Raw genomic sequence first — 14983 nt, 5'->3', positions numbered from 1 at the left:
TGTGATATTAGTCCCCAAATTCCTGTACCAAGTGGAGTAGTCTATTTTTCATTTTCAAGTGAAATGGTGATTAAATAACTAGTGATAGGTTATAAATACCTTGTTTTATGTTTTAATGATATAACAAACTTAATATCAAGAATCAAATAAGGAACCTGATACACGTTCTCAAGCATGTGGAAATAACCAGACTTAAACTTGAGAGGTTCGTCAGTCTTTCAAAAGCTAAAGAATCAACATGGGGAACAAATGGACATCAGTTCCCTTGGTGATCGTACCAGTCAACCCTCCAATAGTTGGAAAGTGGCTGCATGCACACGCAACAGTACAACACAATGCATCAGTCAACTCCATTGGGAAGGATCTTATACCCAAGTTGCTTACATTATTCAAGTGATGTCATCAATGTTATATTAACATTAAACCAAAGATAAAACATTACTAGAACACTTAGAGAATTCACTCAAGCACTCCCACAATGATTGATCATCCAGAAAATGATTCTCAAGTGCATCAACAAAGAACAACACTGCCACGGACCAGTTCCCCATATCAAGTTATTATATGTCCTTAGTTGAGTTGTACCTTTGTCAAAGTTCTTACATGTAATTCCTACTTAGCTTACTTAGAAGCATTGGGTAGGAAACTCTTTGTAAATCATAAGCCCTTGCGTTTGTGTCTTGTCTAGAGTTAGTCGAGTTGTAAAGTCTTTGTAATAGAGGTATTACAAAGTGGCTTGTAATATGAGTGTTACAAGTTAGTGAGGGATTAAGAAGTTAATTCCTAGGTTACAATAGGTTGTAATCTAAAAGTTTTCTCAGTAGTGAAGTTGAAATCCTACAAGGGTAGGCCGTAGTTTTTAATCCCGTGAGCTGAGAATTCTCTACATAAAAACTCTCAGTGTCATTTACTTACTGTTGTGTGTGCGTAATCTGTAGAAACTAATAGAGAACTTGGTTCTCTATATAGATTGGTAGACCCTAGAATTCTATCAATTGGTATTAGAGCGGGTTCTTTCTATCAGGCTAACATCTAGAAAGGATCCTCATGCCTGCCCACCAAACTTTGAAGAAGGCCATTCTACCTCTAGGCCACCAAGGTTCAGTGGCCAGTATTATGGATGGCGGAAGACTAGGATGTACGACTTCATCATGGTTGAAGATTCCGAGCTCTGGGACGTCATCTGTGATGGACTCTTCGTTCCCACAAAAACCAGTAGCAACCCTACTGTAACCATTCCCAAAACAAGAAAAGAATTCAATGACGCCGACCGAAAAGCCATAGAAAAGAATTTTCATGCAAAGAAAATTCTCGTTTGTGGCATTGGTCCTGATGAATACAACAGGATATCGGTATGCCAGTCAGCCAAAGAAATCTAGGAAGCTCTCCAGACAACTCATGAAGGAACAACACAGGTCAAGCAATCTAAGATCGACATGCTCAAAACTGAATACGAGCTCTTCAGGATGAAGGATGATGAATCCATCCAAGATATGCATACTCGCTTCACATCTATCACCAATGAGCTTCACTCTCTTGGAGAAATTATTCCAAGAAACAAACTTGTCAAAAAAATACTTAGTGTACTGCCCAGTTCCTAGGAAAGCAAAGTGAACGCTATCACAGAGGCAAAGGACTTGCAGAAGCTGACCATTGATGAACTTGTTGGCAATCTGAAAAGATATGAAATTAAGAAAAAGAAGGACAATGAAAGAAGAGAGCCCAAAAGAGAGAAGAACTTGGTCCTCAAGACAGACAATAACCATTCAAGTGGTGAGGATGGTGATATGGCTTACTTGACAAGAAGATTTCAGAAATGGTTCGCAGAAATGGAGGCATTCCAAAAAGGGGCAGTTCTAGCAAGCCAAAAAATTATGACCTATGTCATAAATGAGGAAATCCAGGATACTTTATCAAGGACTGTCCCTTCCTAAAGCAAGATCAATTCAAGCACAACACAGACAAAGCAGCCAAGAGGAACCCGGTTCCTGATAAATGCTTCAAGAGAAAGAATGATGCTGACAATGTTATGAAGCAAGCTCTTGCTGCATGGGGAGACTACTCCAGCGAATCTGAAGAAGATAATGATCATGGTGATAGTTCAATGATGGAAGTAGAAAGTGAAGCAACTGAATATGACTCTATTTTTGCCTTGATGGCTCAGTCTGATGATGATGAAGATGACGACGACGATGATGAGGTAAATTTTCTGGATGTTCAGAGAAATCTGAAATCTTATTCTCCTAAAAAACTCATGTCTTTGGCAAATGTTTTAATAGATGCATACCACAATGTTTTAAATGATAAAAATGCTCTAATTGTGGAATTAGGAGAACCAAAACAATCTAGAGATGACCTAGTAGCCGTTGTTATAGATTTGAAAGAAACTATTGAGAGTTTGAAAAAAGAAAAAGATGTCTTGACCAAAAGAGTTGCTAACACTGAGCTTGAGAGAGATGACCTACTAGCAGTAGTAGTTGATCTAAATGACACAATTAAGGAACTAAAAGGAGGGGGTAGGCATGAGACTCTTCACAAAGGTAAGGAAGTTGCTAATGAAACACATATTAGGCTTGAAGATGAGATAAAGACAGTGAAGTCTAGACTGTGTATTGAACTTGAAAAGAACAAACAACTTCAGGAAGAACTAGGAAGAGTCAAGAGTGATCTTGAAAAATCACTCAAATGGACCTGGTCCTCTGATGCTATCACTGCCATGTATATAAACAATGGGGGAAACAGACATGGAATTGGGTTTCAAAGGGAAAAGACTCCCTACAACCCTCATAGCAAGTATGTTACTATACCCGATAATTTGCTTTGTACTCACTGTGGTAACAATGGGCACCTTAAGGAAAACTGCAAGGCTAGGGTTTAGTCTCAACAGAAAAATAAAGTTTTTGCTAAGAAAGTAACTACTGCTAGAGCACCTAGTCCCTCATATAGAAAACGCATGATGTGTGCCTGGACTAAAAGAACTCTCATTCACCCTTTTCCTCACTACAAGGGACCCAAACTTGTTTGGGTTCCTAAATTTAACCCTTGATTTCCTTGTGCAGGGAGAAGTGAAGGGGAGCAGCCAACAATGGTACATGGATAGTTGCTACTCAAAGCACATGACTGGAAACACAATCGATTTCCTTTCACTGAAGGCCCTGCAAGGAGGGAGTATATCTTTTGGAAATGGCAAAAAGAGATACATTCTGGGAGTTGGAAGGATTGGCAAGTCACTCTCTCACTCCATTGAAAATGTGTACTATGTCAACGGTCTGAAGTACAACCTCTTGAGTGTCTCTCAGATATGTTACAAGGGAAACAAGGTGGAATTTGTGTCAAAAATATGCACAGTTACAAATCTTGTGACTAGTGAAGTGGTGTTAGTGGCCAAGAGATACAAGAACATCTATGTTGCTGATTTTGAGTCCCAACAAAGTGGTGATCTCAGTTGTCTAAGAGCTGTTGATGATGATGCCGAATTATGGCACAGAAGGCTGGGGCATGCAAGCTTTTCACTACTGAACAAACTAGTCCAGAAGGACCTAGTTCATGGTCTTCCCAAGTCAAGCTTCAAGGAACACAAGGTGTGTGATGCGTGTGCAAAAGAAAATCATGGCAGATCCTCATTCAAGCCCAAAAAGGAAGTTAGCACCTCAAGGCCACTTGATCTTCTTCATATGGATCTATGTGGACCTATGAGGGTGCCAAGCAGAGGAGGAAAAAGAAATATCTTTGTGATAGTGGACGACTACTCCAGATTCACTTGGACCCTGTTTCTCAGAACCAAGGATGAAACCTTCCAAGTATTTGTTACTTTTGTCAAGAAGATCCAAGTGAAGTTGGGAAGTAATGTAGCTTGTATCTGATCTGACCATGGGACATAATTTTATAATGCCAAGTTCGATGAATTCTGTGTCGAAAATGGCATTACTCATAATTTCTCAGCTCCAAGAACACCACAACAAAATGGTGTTGTAGATTGGAAGACCATGACTCTTGAAGATATGGCAAGTATAATGCTAATTGAGAGTGGCATTGTAAAATGTTTCTGGGCAGAAACAGTCAACATTGCATGCTACTTGATAAATAGGTGCATGATCAGGTCCCTTCTAAACAAAACACCTTATGAGTTGCTGAATGGAAGAAAGCCCAAGCTGACGCATTTGAGGACATTTGGCTGCAAATGTTTTGTTCTCAACAATGGCAAGGAAGCGCTTGGAAAGTTTGATTCCAAAAGTGATGAAGGAATCTTTCTAGGATACTCGTCCCAAAGAAAAGCTTACAAAGTATACAACAGAAGAACTCAATGTGTTGAGGAGAGTATACATGTGATCTTTGATGAATCTTACTTCTCCTGTGAGAAGGACATACATGATGATCAAGATGGAGAACCTTTATCTGTTGCAAGTGAAGTCATTGAAATGACAAATAGAAAGGTAGACATGATGAGTCATGTCAATGAATCCAGTGAAGATGATGCAACTACATCTCCATCCATTGGAGAAGAACCCAGTCTCACAATCATAACAACTAAAGCTGAAAACAGAGTTGTCGATGCAGTCCAAGGTACTCCACTTGCAGAAATAAGAAGCGGCCAAGAACCTCAATCAGACATACTTGGGTATTCTACCAATGAGGCTCACGTACCAAATTAGAAGCACAAAAGTTCACACCCTCTTGATAACATAATCATTCCTCTTGACTCAGGAATTCAAACCAGGTCAAAACCTAGAAACTCACTTGCCTTCTCAGCCTTTCTTTCTCAAATAGAGCCCAAACATATCAAAGAAGCATTGAAAGATGCAGAATGGATCACAGCCATGCAAGAGGAGCTGTATCAATTTGAAAGGAACAAAGTATGGCACCTGGTTCCTCGACTTGCAGATAGAACTATTATAGGAACCGAGTGGGTATTAAAGAACAAACTCGATGAGTTTAGAAATACAACAAGAAATAAGGCAAGGCTTGTAGTTCAAGGCTACAATCAGGAAGAAGGGATTGACTATGATTAAACTTTTGCTCCAGTTGCTCGAATGGAAGCTATCAGAATTCTTATTGCCTTTGCATCTCATATGGAGTTCACATTGTTCCAAATGGATGTCAAAAGTACATTTCTGAATGGCTTCCTAAAAGAAGAAGTTTATGTCAAGCAACCACCTGGATTTGAGAATCACGAGCATCCTGAGCACGTGTTCAAACTGGACAAGGCACTATATGTGCTAAAGTAGGCTCCCTAGGCTTGGTATGATAGGTTGTCAAATATTTTTCTAGAAAATGGCTTTACAAGAGGGAAAATTGACAACACTATTTTTCTGAAGAAACGAGGGAGGAACCTGCTCATTGTGCAAGTATATGTTGATGATATCATCTTTGGAGCCACAGTCGACTCTCTGTGTGAAGAATTTGCAAAACTCATGGGGAGTGAGTTTGAGATGAGCATGATGAGAGAATTAAATTTCTTCATGGGACTCCAGGTGAAGCAATCTCAAAAGGGAACACTGATAAGTAAGCAGAAGTACATCAAAGAGCTGCTGAAAAGATTCGACATGGAAGCATCAAAAGTTATTGACACTCCTATTGCCACAGCCACTCGTCTAGACATGGATGAACCTGGTTCCCCTGTAAATTAGACCATGTATAGAGGGATTATAGGGTCACTCTTGTATCTGATTGCAAGTAGACCAGACATTATGTTCAGCGTGGGTCTTTGTACAAGGTTTCAATCTAATCCAAAGGAATCTCATCTGAAGGCTGCCAAAAGAATATTGAGATTTCTTAAAGGAACGCAGGACCTGGTTCTTTACTATCCCTTAGGAGACAACTTTGACCTTATTGCGTATGTTGATACTGATTATGCAGAATATCTGGTGGACAGGAAAAGAACGTCTGGAATGGCACATTTTTTGGGTTCCTTTCTAATCTCATGGGATACAAGGAAGCAAAACTCGGTGGCACTCTCAACTGTAAAAGTGGAATATGTAGCAGTTGCTTCTTGCTATGCTTAATTGTTGTGGATCAAACAATATTTGGAAGACTTTGGAGTGTTCTCTGACTGTGTGCCCCTCCTGTGTGACAATACAAGTGCACTCAACATGGCCAAAAATCCAGTCCAATATAAGAGAGCCAAGCACATTGATATGCGTCACCACTTCCTCAGAGACAATGTTGAAAAGGGGCTTATCTGTATGAAATTATATAGTACAGAAGATTAGATTGCAGACATATTCACCAAAGCCTTGAGCAGAGAACATATTGAAAGAAATCGCCTGGCACTGGTGTTGATAAAACCCAACTGAGAACCTGGTCCCTCAATGATTGGCTATGAAAGAAATGTTCAGATAAAATTAGCTAAAAAGTGTCTTCTGGCAAAGTCTAACTCATCTCTATATCGTTACAGGTAGACACGCATGATGATTACAGAGTGGTTTATGCAGTGCATGCTGGTAAAAGGGGTAAAGCTTACACTTGCAAGATCCGTCAGGGAACTTAGTTCTCCTGACATAGGTTAGTAGTTTCTTTGTTATCTCATGCACAATTTTGAACGGATAAAATAATGCCATGTCATCAATGTGTCAGTTTCTTTTCTTTGCGTATTTTGAACCCAAATGTCTCACCCGTTGGTATGCGACCTGACTCCCAAAACTGCCGCCTTTTCTTAACCGGTCCCTCATCCATATTAAATACATCCATCACTGTCACAACTCCTCACATCAAACTTCAAAATTTCCTTTCTTCTTTTTCTCTTCAAACTACCAATCCTTCCTCTTCAACTCATTATTTCTCACCAAGATTGGAAATCAAGAAACCTCGGGTGTTCCAATTAACACCCCCATTGAGTCCCCACCAGTTAAAACACCGATGTTAGACTCCTCACTCAACACTACAACTAACCAAAAACCTAGGATAGAGTCACCACCACACTCAGTCTCCTCTCCTACCCAATCGAGTTCTGGTTCTCATCAGAGCCGCAAAACCTCGACTCCTAAAAGGTTTGTGGCTACGAGCTCTCCTCCTGCCTAGCCAGAAAAACTAGGTAAAAAGGGTACAGTTGACGAAGAGGAAAATCAGGTAATCTCCAATCTTCCTATGGAAGAAGGCTCAAATACAGACCAAACTGCTAGTCCTGAGAATGCTGAATCAACAAAGATAGTTCCTATTCTTGAGTTCACAGGTAACACTCATCCTTCTCATGCGTTTTCCATGGAGTTACAAGAGAAAGAAGTAATAGAAAATATGTTATCTATAGCGGCTGAAGGGGTTATTGTCGAAGGAGGTGAGGATGGGTCTAAGCCTCAGGGGGAAGAGCCTAAGACCTTGGTAGAAGGTAGAGAGCTTATGCCTGTTGAACAATCGGTACGGGACAATACTACTGGGGTACTTAATGAAGTACTTGATCCCTCCTCGGAGGATCCATCTTAGGGGGTCCTCTTAAGATCCTCGGGTCAGTATTGACCCTGCTCCCTCTTCTCATTTTTATGTTGATCCTTTGTCTGTGGTGGTGCCTGAGATGAGATATGTATCTGGTGAAGAGAATGGGGATAGCGAAGAGGATTTCGATAGTATAGGTATTGCTAGTTTTATCCGGGCTAGGCGTAGACCAGTTGCTACTCTAGAGCCAACTCCTAAGTGACCCACTACAAGGTTGCAAAAGAAAGAGGCTCTTGCGTACGCTCTTAAGAAAAGTCAAGTCAGTCAAAGGAAGAGGAAATTGGTGAAGGATGGGAAGGTTGTGCATGAGAAGGTAGTGCATGTTGTCACTGTGGATGATGAAGTGGACGAGGAACCTGGTTCCTTGAATTACAAGCGCTCATAGAAGCACCCTCTCTCCAAGTCAAAAAAAAACTCTTCTGTGAGTATTGAGAGTCCAAACAAGAAAGATGATGTTATCTCTAGTGAAAATTTGGTGGAAGAATCTGGTGACAAGATAGTGGTGAAAATTTTGGTAACAAGGTGATGGAAGATTCTGGTGAAAATGTGTCTGAGAAAACAGTGTTTGCAAAATCCGTTGAGAAGGGAAAAACTGCTCGCAAGTCTGTGAAAAGGAAAGTTGATGTCGAAGAGGAACCCGGTTCCTCCAAGAAGGCTAACGTTGATGAATCCTAGAGTGCTGGGAAAGAAGAATTGACGAATCAGAAGGTACTATGGGGCCGCACATTTTCCCCTGACATTTTGGAGCTGGCCGGGATGCGGAAATTGGTTGAAATCTGTGAATTCCAACAATGGACGCACTTTTTTACAAGTGATGCTCCAAAAGTGAATGAGGATGAAGTACAGAGCTTCTATGCCAACTTATTCAAAGTTAAGGATGATCACATCTGCGTACTGGTGAATGGGCTTGACATTGTGATGGACTCTGCTTTGTTGGGGTCGATTCTGGGTGTGCCTGCTGAAGGGTTGTCATCAATCTAAGGACCTGCTCTTCAAATTTCAGAAATGCTATTGTTAAGGACAAGGCAATCCAGCAGGGGAACGGGTGCACAAGAAGGTTCTCCTTGCAGTGTACCAATTGCCGTTTGAGATAGTGAACGAAGTTTTGCTTCCCCGTGCTGAGAGAAGATCCATTACCTCTAGAGACGACATGGTTCTCATGGAAGGACTAGATGGCTTCACTACCATTAACCTACCTGGGATTATGATTGAACACATGCAACAAATGGCAGAGTTCAAAGATGGTAACCATGGGCTACCTTATGGGTTCCTTCTCACCAAGGTTTTTGAGTTATTCAAGGTCCCTCTAGGACAAGCTAAAGTGGGCACTAGGAAGCAAACTTTCTCCAAGACCACTCTCGAAGAATGTGAGTGTATTGATAAGGTTGGAGGAGTTGGAATCACTTCTACCATTTCTCAGTTGATCAACGCTCAGAACAGTGCTGCAGAGGAGATCAGGAAGTTAAAAGCAAGGAATGCTATTATTGAGGGTCAGCTCAGTCAGCTTCAGGAGGCACCTGGTTCCAGTAGTTCTCAAAGCTTAGAGGTTGTCCGTCTAACTAAGGAGAATGCTGAGCTCAAGAAACAAGTAGAGGACCTGAAAGAAAAACTGCTCAATGAGCAAATGTCGGTGAATACTCCAATGGATCTAGTCCTCAAAACCCTTGCCCCCTCCTCTAGGCCCTCTTTCTCTAGTGATCCCTAAACAGTATCCCCTACAGTGTCAAGTTTTAAGTGTCCATTTTTGATGACTTTTCTGATGATGTTTTATGGTTGGTACCTGTTTTTTTTTGTTTTGAATTGTGGATAGTTGTTGGCAACATTGAAACTGCTCCTGTCATAAAATCCAAACTGTTTAAATAAAGCTTTTCCATTTTTGCTCTGTATACATTGCTCTTATGTCTCTGTCTTCTATTATGTCTGTGTGTACATAAGTGGCATGAGTTAACCACGCTGGACTTCTTTTTGCTTTTACTTGATTTTCTTCTTTTTATGATACCAAAAAGGAGAAGAATATGCATAATTGAATAAATGATGTGCATTGATTGGGGGGACACAGATTCAGAGGGAATTCAAGGTTAAGCATTGCCATTTCTGGTTCATTATGGTTCTTCGTGGGCATTTTAATTATAAGTTTGTCATCATCAAAAAGGAAAAAATTGATAGGTTATAAGTACCTTATTTTATGTTTTGATGATCTAACAAACTTAATGTCAAGAACCGGATAAGGAACCTGATACACATTCTCAAGCATGTGGAAATAACCAGACTTAAGAGGTTCGTCAGTCTTTCAGAAGCTAAAGAATCAACAAGGGGGATATATAGACATCAGTTCCCCTGTTGATCGTACCAGTCAACCCTCCAACAGTTGAAAAGTGGCTGCTTGCACACGCAATAGTACAACACAGTGCAACAGTCAAATCCATTGGGAAGGATCTTGTACCCAAGTTGCTTACATCATTCAAGTGATGTCATCAATGTTATATTAACATTAAACCAAAGACAAAACATCACTTGTACACTTAGAGAATTCACTCAAGCACTCCCACAGTGATTGATCATCTAGAAAATGATTCTCAAGTGCATCAAGAACAAAGAACAACACTGCTACGGACCAGTTCCCCATATCAAGTTATTATATGCCCTTAGTTGAGTTGTACCATTGTCAAAGTTCTTACATGTAATTCCTACTTAGCTTACTTAGAAGCATTTTGTAGGAAACTCTTTGTAAATCATAAACTCTTGCGTTTGTGTCTTGGCTAGAGTTAGTCGAGTTGTAAAGTCTTTGTAATAGAGGTATTACAAAGTGACTTGTAATAGAATTGTTACAAGTTAGTGAGGGATTAAGAAATTAATTCCTATGTTACAATAGGTTGTAATCTAAAAGTTTGCTTACTGGTGAAGTTGAAATCCTACAATGGTAGGTCGTGGTTTTTAATCCCGTGAGCTGAGAATTGTCCACGTAAAAACTCTCAATGTCATTTACTTACTGTTGTGTGTGTGTAATATGTGAAAACTAATAGAGGTTCTCTATATAGTTTGGTGGACCCTCGAATTCTATCAACTAGAATCTAAAAGTAGCTTGAAAAAAGAAAGTCTAAATGTTCAAAAAGTTTCAAATAAAAAGCAAAACTTACAAGAGAATGCAAATAAAAAAGAATCTGGGTGGGAGGCATTGTTGGACATTTGAATTTGCTCCAAATTCGTTCTTCATCTTTTTGGTAACTAATTATTTATATTACAACTCAAAAATTATTTACAACTCCGAGAAAGCAAAAACAAGCAGTTTGGACATTTAGTCCAAAACTTGCTGGACATTGATACAAACATTCTACTGCTCCACTAAAACAACCTCTATGGATAGAAATTTAGTAACCGCATGTGTCTATCTAGCCTATTCATTCTACATGCTCTCTGATGTATCTCTCTTATCACTTGCTTTGTCACTTGATCAGCAGTTCTTTGTTGAGTCTTGAAGATCCTTGCATTTCTTTCTTGTCACACGTGGTATACTCCTCTAGCTAATGTCATCCTATATATCTCTTGATCTACAATTTTTCCTCTTGCATGTTCCATTCCATGTAACTTCATGCTGCCAGTTACTGTCATTCCTATTGATATCTTGCCATTTCAACAATTTGGACCATACTTGTTTAGCATATTCACACTCGAACAAGAGGTGATCAATGTCTTCATTTTCCTTCAGCCATAAGACACATTCCATGTCATCTAGATTAGCCTGGCAAGCAATCCTTTCTTTTGTTTGGAGTTTCATGTGCAATGCCAGGAATAGAATAAACAACTACTTAGTCAATCCAGCATTGTTGCATATCAATCTTCTCCATGGTACTTTTTGGTAATTTCCATGAATAAGCCCATACAACTTCTTGGTTGAATAATTGTTCATTGCTGCTACTTCGTCTTCAGTTAACCCTATTTGTTCAAACACTACTCTTGTTTTGAGAATTTTCTGCACCATTCATGAAGCCTGAGTAGTCTTTGTTTCCCATATTGTGCCTCTTTTTGTATAGTATGAGTGGATCCATGTGACCCATAGGTTGTCCTTTTTCCTGCAAACACTCCACAACAATTTTCCAGTAGCAACTAAGTTCCAAGTATAGATATCCAGGATGTTGAGGCCCTATGTAGCCTTAGGAAGGCAAAGTCTATCCCATGCTATGAGTGCCTTCCTTGAGATCTCACTTCCACCAGTCCATAGAAAACTCCTACATATAGCCTCCACCAGTTGGATCACTATTTTTGGTAGAACAAACACGTGCGACCAAAATACTTTTATAGAGAAAAGAACTGACTTTACAAGCTGTAGTCTGCCTGCGTATGATAATTATCTTGTAGTCCATGACTTGATTTTGGCCAATATCATGTCAATAAGAGGCTTGCACTGAGTAATTGATAGCCTTTTAGTACTAAAAGGGATCCCTAGGTACCTAAATGTCATCTCTTCTTTTGTGAATTGTAGTGCATGTAAGATAGCATGTTGAACCTCTGGCTTCACCCCTCCAAAATATATTGAAATTTTGTCTACATTAGCAACCAATCTAGATACATGCGAGAAGTGTTGAAAATATTGGAATAGCAAGTTGACAAATTCTAGTTCTCCCTTGCAGAATAGTAGTAAGTCGTCAGCAAATCCCAATTGAATAATCTGCAGCTTCTTGCATATTGGGTGGAATTTAAACGTAGGTACATTATTGAGTCCCTTCAAACTTTTATTGCAGTACTCCATAACCAGAACAAATAAGAAAGGCGATAAGGGATCCCCTTGTCTCAATCCTTTTTTAGCTTGAAATAGTGCCACAGGGTCCCCATTGATAATAATTAAGTAGGAAACAGTCTACAACACATAATCTATTTGACAAATCTTGTTGGGAACTGCATGAAGCTAAGTATTTGCTCAATATATGTCCATTCCACTGAATCGTAGGCTTTCCTCATATCAATTTTCAGCATACACCTAGGTGTGATGCCTTTCCTACCATATCCCTTCACAAGTTCATGACCCAGTATAATGTTATAAGTGATCAACCTGCCTGGAATGAAAGCAGATTGGCTTTTGTCACTAGACTGTCCATAACACCTTCCATTCTTCTAGTGAGAATTTTGGATATAAGTTTATACAACATAGTGCAGCAAGAGATAGGCTTGAATTCAGACACTTTTGATGGATGCTTGACCTTTGGGATCAATGTAATTGTAGTGAAATTAATAGCTTTGTGCATTTTTTCATTAGTAAAGAACAAAATCACTGCATCTGCCCCGTCCTCTCCTATCACAAACAAGGCTCTTTTAAAAAAAGAGCATTAAAGGCATCACATCCTGGAGCTTTTTGATCATCTATACTCATAAGAGCTCGGCACATTTCATCTTTTGTGACCGGGGCTATCAAATATAATTGTTGCTTTCTTGTTAAACCATTACCATATTTCATGATGTTATGATCCACTGCTGGTAGTTGGGCAGCATCACTACCAAGCCGTTTTTTGTAGAAACCGGTCACCTCCCTTTCTTTGTCTCCTGGTTGCTGCAATATTTCTCCTTTTCCATTGACGAGACTTTTAATCCTGTTTTGATCTTGCCTATTCTTCAGATTGGCAAAGAAGCAGGTAGTGCTGGCATCTGCTAGTTCCAATTATTTCGTTCTTGACTTCTGTTTTGTTATACTCTCCTCCACAAGGCTCCATTTCTCCACCTCTTTTTGCAATTCTTTTTCGACAGTAAACAGCTCACTAGGGTGATCGTGGTTCCCCATTTGTGATTGTGTTTCAGTCAGCCTTTGTTGACAATGATTAATCTTTTCCTCCACATTGTTAAACTCCATTTGATTTAATTGTTTCAAAGCTGTTACTATCACCTTAAGTTTTCTCTAGATGACCTACATGTGATTAATACCTATATGGTTGCCCCAAGCATTTGTCACCATGCTTAGAAATTCTTTATGGTCCACTAAGCAATTCATAAATCTGAAAGGCCCCGGACCACTCTTCACAGTTTCTACAAAGTGTATGCTCAGGGATGTATGATTAGAACAACCAGGGTTCATTATCACTACTTCTGTCAGAGCTAATATTAGAATTCATTCAGCATTAGCTAAAGCTTTCTCTATCCTACTATAAATCTGTCCATTTATCCATGTATATCTTCTTCCCACTGCACGTAGCTCAGCCATGCCAGTTGCTGTTATGAATTCATTAAAATCTCGCACCTCATTTTCTTGCAGTGGGTTCTCAAATTGCCTGTCATCCATATATGTTATTGCATTAAAATCCCCAGTAGTTAACCATGGACCTTGCATAGAGTTATTTACACTTCTTAGCTCATCCCATAGTGGCTTCCTAAACTCAATAGTATGTAATCCATAAATCGCAGACAAAGTGAACTTTACTTGAATTTGGTAACTATGCCACGAATGGCTTGAGCACTCATAACAATTGCATAAAACTCCACTCTATTTGAGTCCCATAATATCTAGATTCTACCCTTGTTACTATAGGAGTAGTTTGCACACCACCTCTAATTATTTGCTATCTTTTTTATTATTCTATTAGCATTCTCTTCTTTGACCATGTTTTCTAGTATTGCTATCAGACCAACATCATTATTTTGTATTAACTTCTTTACTTCTTTTTCCTTATATACTTTATTTACACCCCTCATATTCCATGCTATGATCTTCATTTAGTTGAATGTTTGAATTGTGGTTCCCCAATATCTCCTTGATAATTGCATTGCACCTTCTCACCACTAGTGTTGTCCAGTGTGTCTCCAGCTATTAGAATAGTTAATGGGCTAAACCCATTCACTATATTAATACTGCCTTATCTTAGATTGAGCACCTCTAGCTACTGATTTCCCTTTAATTGTCTCCTAGGTTGTCATTTGGTCTCCCTCATTATTATTAGCATCTGGGCTTAGTTGTTGTTATTCTTGTTGTGTCCGCAATTACATCATATTATGAGTCCGTTGTTTTGTCCCTGCTTCAGCTTTCTCTTGCTCTGCCCTTCTTCTCCATTCCATTCTTGGTTTTGTTTGCTGATGCTTGGCCACAGGAATGGCCTTTGTTGTTCTCACCTCATTCCGGCAAACATGACCAACTTGTAGGCAAGTGGAGCAATATTCAGGGACTCAATCATACGCAATATGTTGATAAAACAATTTCCCAACCGGATCCATAACTCTGATCGATTTAGGCATGGGCTTTGTGACATCCATCTCTACTAGTAGCCTATCATAGGAGATCCTTTCAACTTTAATTGTGAATTCATCCGCAAAGAGTGGAACTCCTAAGCCACTACCAATTCTGCTAAGTAAGTCCATACTCCAACAATTCAATGGCAACTTTGGCAACTTCACTCATATAGGGATTGTCTGAGGCACTTCTGTATCAAAATCAAAGTTGGGCGATCATGCTTTGACAAAGATAGGCTTACTTATAGTGTGTGGACCGTATAGCAACACAACATCCCTATCTTCCACACAGTTGAATTTAACTACAAAGTAACCATCGTTATGGAAGTAAATTTTAGGTTTGACAGTGAAA

General features: G+C 39.5%; 2 protein-coding genes across 2 annotated transcripts in view; both read left to right on the top strand.

The window, feature by feature from the left end:
• Positions 1–3863, top strand: part of LOC138893461 (uncharacterized) — a 7390-nt gene extending 3527 nt beyond the window's left edge. The window contains exons 6-9 of the mRNA XM_070178073.1: positions 1025–1352; positions 1602–1835; positions 1937–2872; positions 3060–3863. Coding sequence (XP_070034174.1) covers positions 1025–1352; positions 1602–1835; positions 1937–2872; positions 3060–3863 — 2302 coding nt within the window. The remainder of the gene's footprint in view (positions 1–1024; positions 1353–1601; positions 1836–1936; positions 2873–3059) is intronic.
• Positions 3864–5630: 1767 nt separating this feature from the next.
• LOC138893460 (secreted RxLR effector protein 161-like) lies at positions 5631–6487 on the top strand. The gene is made up of 2 exons (XM_070178071.1): positions 5631–5960; positions 6395–6487. The coding sequence occupies exons 1-2, from the start codon at positions 5631–5633 to the stop codon at positions 6485–6487; spliced, it is 423 nt and encodes a 140-aa protein (XP_070034172.1).
• The last annotated feature ends 8496 nt before the right edge of the window (positions 6488–14983 follow it).

Source organism: Nicotiana tomentosiformis, chromosome 6, assembly GCF_000390325.3.
Source record: "Nicotiana tomentosiformis chromosome 6, ASM39032v3, whole genome shotgun sequence".
Classification (NCBI taxonomy): Eukaryota; Viridiplantae; Streptophyta; class Magnoliopsida; order Solanales; family Solanaceae; genus Nicotiana; species Nicotiana tomentosiformis.
This window is presented reverse-complemented; position numbering and strand designations above follow the sequence as displayed.